The sequence below is a fragment of the Cricetulus griseus genome, unplaced genomic scaffold (genome assembly GCF_003668045.3).
Source record: "Cricetulus griseus strain 17A/GY unplaced genomic scaffold, alternate assembly CriGri-PICRH-1.0 unplaced_scaffold_146, whole genome shotgun sequence".
NCBI lineage: Eukaryota > Metazoa > Chordata > Mammalia > Rodentia > Cricetidae > Cricetulus > Cricetulus griseus.
In genome coordinates, this window is record NW_023276860.1 from 36,276 (window position 1) to 43,107 (window position 6,832).

Sequence of the window (6,832 nt, forward strand, 5' to 3'; positions counted from 1 at the left end):
AGTCTAACTACACTTATGAAGGATGATAAAGTCTAGGACATGCTAAGTGTGAATCAAGGGAAGCCCATAAATCTGTGATTCCAAAGTCTTAGGTCTCAATGCAGCTGTAATTACTAATTAATTCACTCAGTGACTAGATGAAACAGAGCAGAGATGGATCAAAAGCTTCACTACTCCAGGTCACACAATGCTCACAGCTGGTAAGAGAATTAGCGTGGAATCAACAGCACGCACCAAACCCCGGGAAGACAGTCTCAGGTCTTTAGTCTCTTCCACAGGCATTGCTAGTTGAAGTCCAAAAGCCAGGGAATACTGGCACTTAGAGAAAAGAGGTTTCCACTGTCATTTTAAAATAAGCATTTAAGATAAAAGCTGAAAGTTTACACGAACAGAAAAAAATAGGATTAGGTAATGCTAAAACAAATGCTAATAATTTAGTGTAATGTACAAAAATTACCACTTTTAATAGAGTATGCCTTAAGAAAAGAGTACAAATTGTATTTACATAGTTATACACTTTGTCTTTGACTTCTTTTTCTTCTTTTTACCATCTTTGCTCATCTTTTCTTTATGATTTCGAATTTCTCGGACTAATGTATAGAAGGCATTATCAACACCCAGATTACATTACAGTGCATTTTTTAATCTTCACACGGCCAGGAGTCTTTTCTTCTTTGCTAATTTTTTTCAATCTGTACTGTCGGATCTCTCTCACCAATGTATAAAAAGCATCCTCCACTCTCTGTCTTGTCTTTGCTGAGGTTTCAATAAACGGAATCCCATAACTTCCTGCTAAGTCCTGAGCCTGATTGGTGTCTACTGTTCTAGAAGGCAAATCACATTTATTCCCTACTAGGACCATAGGCACATCTTCAGAGTCTTTTGCTCTTTTAATTTGTTCTCTATAATGGTGAATAGCTTCAAATGATTTAGTATTATTCATGGCAAATACACAAAGAAAGCCCTCCCCAGTCCTCATGTACTGGTCCCTCATTGCACTGTACTCCTCTTGACCTGCTGTGTCGAGAATGTCCAAGAGACAGGTTTCTCCATCAATTACTACTTGTTTCCTGTAGGAGTCCTCTATCGTAGGATCATATACATCCACAAAGTGATTCTGAATTAGCTGTATCGTCAAGGCACTCTTGCCTACGCCATCAGCTCCAACAACCACAAGTTTATATTCATTCATTTTCAGCAGGCCTCTCCCCGCGACGTGCACCGCCTCAGGCAACCGCTGCAGCCTTTAGGCCTGTGCCCTCTCACTTGCTCACTTGCTCACTTGCTCGCTTGCTCTGGGTCCGAAATGGCACGGGAGCCGGACTAAGGCCGAGCCACCGTCTACTTCCTCCTCCTATTCTGCTGCCTGCAGAATCGCAACAGTAGTAATTTTTAAACTAGGTCTGATCCAATTAATATCAGGCAGAAACCTCTGAAAACAATTTAAAGTTTGAAGGGTGTCCAGCCTAAGACTAATCTTTTGAGGGTGCACCCCATTTGCCACAACCAAGCATGACTTAGATCTGGCTCCCTCACTGACCTTCTTATTTCCGTGCATAGCAGAAGCAATAACTTGTTCCATAATGTGGTGTCCATCTATATCTCTACAAATACGAATGTAATCATTGAGGCTTTTGGCCTTGTGAGGTGGTAAAGCCTCTTTACAATACTTGTTGGCATTTTTTAAAGCTAGTTTTCTAAATATAGACATGACATTATCGGTATCCCCAAATATGCAGCCTGAAAGCAGCTGCTGAGATCTGTGCATATACAGCTGGATCATAAAGAATTTGATGACCTAGGTCTGCATAGGCTCCCGTACCACTAAGCATTTCTGAGTTCTTTTCAGGGTAACCGGCAGCCATCTTGCCCTGTACCATTTGGTTACATAGCTCTTCAAATTCACCTCTCCAAATCAAATAATCTCCCCTGGACAGCACAGCTGGACATAATTGTTGCCAATCACTGGGCGTGCAATTCAAAGCCACAAAGAATTAAAAAATGGTCAGAGTAATAAAAGTTACATGAGGCCTGTAAGCCATAACTGCTTCTTTCAGCTGTTTAATATCCTTATAATTAAGAGGGGAATGCTCTCACAGATTCTGGCCTTGGGGAGCAACTATCTCTATGATTGAGAACATCACTGGGCGACTCTGCTTTTCAGGAAAGCCCAAAGGGAAACAGAGAGCACTAGAATTATGAGCAGGAGGACGAGACTCAAGGGAACATTTTTTTAGCTTATGTTATAATTTAACATACCTTTCCATTTCTTCCCTTTCCTTAGTCTAATCCCCTGAATATGAGGGAGAGGGCCCAAAGGAAGTGTCATTAGAAGCTTGAAGTGACCTAATAGGTTCTGAGCCTCTGTGGAAGGCAGCCTGGGCTTCCTTAACCTGCTTTTTCAATTCCACAGTATTACTAAGAGGTGCTTCTTTGACAAGAGGGCACAGAGAAAAAGTAACAGTTGGTATGGCATTCGGCCCATCTCTGTGTAATGCCCTTTGCAGGTCTATCCTCACCTGCTCCCCATCACCAATACTAAAGATTAAAAACCAAGGGCTGAACTCATGTACAGTTTTTAAAACGTCTGTTGCTGTCTTGTACTTAATACTGGTGCCCTGCTTATTGGACAATTGGACCAATTGGTTCCCCATAAGAGAGTAAGGACTAGCTGCACCCATCTTCAATACACCTGTTCCTTACCTTAATGCTGGCAAGTCTTCCCGGTTGATCCTTCAGTGTCTCCCCTTCTTTCCCAAATCTTGGTGAGAACTCTAATTGTCGTAATAGGCAGCTCTACCACCTTCTCATGGATTCGGGCAAGGGAATTTGACGATTACATAAAGACAACCTAGACAGTCACTCTTGCAAAGAGAAGGGTGTTTATTTCAAAGGGGAGTAGGCTTATATACAAATAGCAGCCCCAGTGTAAATTTACTCAGATCAAGGTCCAGGCCGCCAATCGCCCCCTCAATGGGCAGATAATTTGCATTCTTGCATAAAGGCCTATGCAGAAGCAGGGAACTAGGAAGTAAACACCTAGTCACAAGATAGACAGTGGACCCTGAGTGGGTCACTCTTAGTTACAAGAAGAACAGTAGACCCTAAAGAGGTCCCCAACAGGATTTCTCTGTGTAGCCTTAGCTGTCCTGGATATACCTCTGTAGACCACCAGGCTAGACTCGAATTCAAGGAGTTCTGCCTGCCTCTGCTTCCCAAATGCTGGGTTTAAAGGCATGTGCCACCACCGCTCAGTTAAAATGTTATGTACTTTTTATTTCGTGAGCTTTGGTGTTTTGCCTGAATGTATGTTTGTGTGAGGGTGCTGGGTCCCTTGGAGCTGGAGTTGCAGATGGTTGTCCATAGTTATTCCATGTAAAAGGACTGGAGAAATGGCTCAGAGGTTAAGAGCACTGGCTGTTATATATATATAATTTCGGGGGGGGTGGTAGATTGGTTAAACTTTCAGGTCTCAGAACAAACACTGACCAAAGTGTACCCTCTGTTCTACTTGGCTTTCTGTTACTGTGATAAACAACAGTGACTTCAGGAATCAAGAGTTTTTGTTATCCTACAAGTTATATAGCTCCTCACTGAGGGAAACCAAGGCAGAAGCCTGAAACAGTAAAGAAACCAAAGAAATTTGCTGCTTACTGGTTGGTTCCCTGTGGCTTACTCTGCTAGCTGCTTTATACAGTCCAGCCCTCCTGGCCCAGGGATATACTACCCACAACGGGCTTCTGCAACAAATAACTATCAAGGTTTCTCTGTGTAACAGCCCTGGATGAACTCGAACTTGCTCTGTAGACCAGGCTGGCCTTGAACTCAGAGCAATCCCCCTGCCTCTGCCTCCTGAGCACTGGGTTTAAATGTGTGTACTACCAAAGCCCCACCCCTTTCTTCTTATTTTTTTTAAATTACAAATTTGACAGATGTGGCATTCTGCCTGCATGTATGCTCTTTTTGTTTTGTTTTGTTTTTCTTGAAAGGTTCCTGGTTCTAACTCTTGTAGATCTGCCTGCCTCTGCTTCTGCCTCTGCCTCTGCCTCCTGAGTGCTGGGATTAAAGGTGTGTGCCACCACTGCCCGGCCTGCATGTATGCTTTTGACCAAGCTCCTGCCTGGTACTCACAGAGTCAAGAAGATAAGTTTAGATTGACTAGGACTGGAGTTACAGCCAATTGTTAGCTGTGTGGCCCTTTCCTTCTGTCCTGTCTTCTTCTCTGCCTTCTCCCCTTGTCTCTCTCAAAGGTGGGCAAGGCTATACCCCTGCACCCAGCATACCAATTTGGCATTTAAGCCCAGCCCCGGGGACCTAACCAAAAGGCACGGGACAAACTCACCTTGGCTGTCCGTTCCTCTAGGTTGGGAATTTGCCAGCTTGGCTCAGACACATGCGCAGGGATTGCCCATGTATTCCAAGTCAACACCTGTCCCCAAGAACTGGATCTGAGCTTCAACGACTTGGGAGACAGGGGCCTGTTTCTGCTGGGGGAAGGCCTGAGGCACCCGGCCTGCAGACTTCAGGAGCTGTGGAGAGTGTTTTCCTTAGGAGGAGGGCAACAGTGAACTATTTCACTCATAGAATTGCTTGTAATATTTGAGAACATTACTTCTGCAGGATGTTAGCTGGGGATTAGACTCCTCAGGTATTTCAAACTCTCCATCCTCCTGCCCCAGCTTCATGAATGCCGGCATTGCAAGCATGGACAGTTTGAATTTACTTCCTGTTCTTTTTCTTTTTTTCTCAAGGAAGTGTTTCTCTGTGGCTTTAGAGACTGTCCAGCTAGTAGCTCTTGTAGACCAGGTGGGTCTTCAACTCACAGCAATCTTCCTGCCTCTGTCTCCTGACTGCTGGGGTTAAAAAGGTGTGGGACACCACTGCTTGGCTTTTGCTTTATTTTTATAAATATTTGTTTATTATGTACACAGTATTCTACCTGCTTGTATGTATGCACACCAGACAAGGGCACCAAATCTTTTTATAGATGGTTGTGAGGCACTCTGTGGTGGTTGGGAATTGAACTCAGGACCTCTGGAAGAGCAGACAGTGCTCCAACACCCGAGCCTTCTCTTGTTCTTTTAAATTAAACCAGTCTCAGCTGGCACCTGGGAGTTCTGAGTCTGTTATTTACCAACAGGACATACTTTCCACCTCATTCTATCCGTATCTGTAAATGAGACTACAAATAGGAGTTTCCTATGTTTTTTTTATTTATTAATATCTAAATACACTCAAGATTGGGAGTAAGGATCCCAGAGTGGTTGGGAACATGTTTGATCACAGCACAAGGAAGGCAGAGGCAGGTAGATCTCTAAGAATTCCACACCAGCCAAGGCTGCTGCCACCACCACCTGGCCCTTCTTTAACAGCCAAGGCACATACCACCCTTCTTGCCTTTTTTCCTTTAAAAACCCATCACAACTGAGGCATGAATTTTCATCAGTGAGGCAGCTCCTTGGTAGTCTCTTTTTGAATTCTCATGAACTTGGCATAGCAATTCCACACCAGCCAAGACATCAGAGAGACGCTGTCTCCAACAAGCAAACTGAACATTGGGAATAAGAAGGCTGGAGAGGTGGCTCTGTGATTAGGGCAATTGTTGCTCTTGCAGAGGTCCCAGTTTCCAGATCCCACTCTGTGGCTCACAACCTGTCAATAGGATCCAACTCCAGTTCCAGGAGATTGAATCACCCCTGGTGGTCTCCATTGGCACTGAAATATGAGGTTAGGTCATGCATGTGTGCAAAATACTCATTCTAAAACAAAACAAAAGGGCTGGAGAGCTGGCTTAACTGGTTAAAGCATCTACTGCCAAGCTTGATGACAGGCTTCACAATCAGGACCCTCATGGGTGGAAAGGAAAACATCTACAGGTTGATATCGGGCCTCCAAAGAACACCATGACAAACAGTATTAAGAGCAAAGGCACACACACAAACAAAACCCCTAGCTGGATTCCAGCTTCACAGGAGGCTGAAGTAAGAGAATCCCAGGTTCAAGGCCAGCCTGGGAAAGTTAGTGAGGCCCTACCTGAAAATGTGAGCTAGGAGGATGGTTTGGCAGTAGAGTGTCTGCTTTCCTAGCATCCCCAGAGCTGTAAGTTCCAACACTGCATTTAATGTTTAAGTTTTTGCATTTACCTGTGTTTCTGAATTGCACAGTTGTGATAATCAATCCATGTTAGGCTTCAGTGGGATCCAGCCAACTTTCGAGATTCATACCTGAGGTGGGAATAGAGAAATGGCAGGTAAAGACCCTTAAGAAAAGACATACAGGATAGAGTCAAGAGGGCAATCCAGTGTATGAATACTGGACTCCCCATGTTTATTCTTCAACATTCTTAAGTACCTCAACCAAAAAGGGAACAAGGCAAAAGACTTCTTTATCTTGTATTAAGGAAAAAACATCCTTTCTACTTTAATCAACCAAATATTTGATAACCACACCTGAGACTCAACTTCTCCTTATGGGCCTTGAGGATCAAGAGTAACCACACCTCAGATCAAATCTGTAGTTATCTAGGTAAGACATTCAAGACTAAGATCAAACATCCTATAGTAGCCATGCCTTAGACCTTATGACTTTAACCTTGGAAGACCAAGGACAGTTTTGAACTCTCTGACCTTGAGTTAAGATGAAGCAGAGCAATCTCTCGCCTCTGACAGACAGTATTTCTACAAGTCTGAGGCCACCTTGAGATCAATGCTCTCCTCGTACAAAACATGGCCAAAAAAGCCTTTCTCCTTGGTTATCTCCATTGCCCTTGCCCTTGAGATTTGTACTGTTGTGGCTAGAGTGATGGCTCAGTAGTTAAGGACACTGGCAGCAG

The 6,832-nt window shown here is 43.9% G+C and overlaps 1 protein-coding gene across 1 annotated transcript; it reads right to left on the reverse strand.

Moving 5' to 3' along the window:
* Window positions 1-475: 475 nt before the first annotated feature.
* LOC100771078 (GTPase KRas-like) lies at window positions 476-1,208 on the reverse strand. Its single transcript, XM_035453727.1, has 2 exons — window positions 720-1,208; window positions 476-595 (listed from the first exon to the last, which is right to left on the reverse strand). The coding sequence occupies exons 1-2, from the start codon at window positions 1,190-1,192 to the stop codon at window positions 502-504; spliced, it is 567 nt and encodes a 188-aa protein (XP_035309618.1). The 5' UTR covers window positions 1,193-1,208; the 3' UTR covers window positions 476-501.
* Window positions 1,209-6,832: the final 5,624 nt, after the last annotated feature.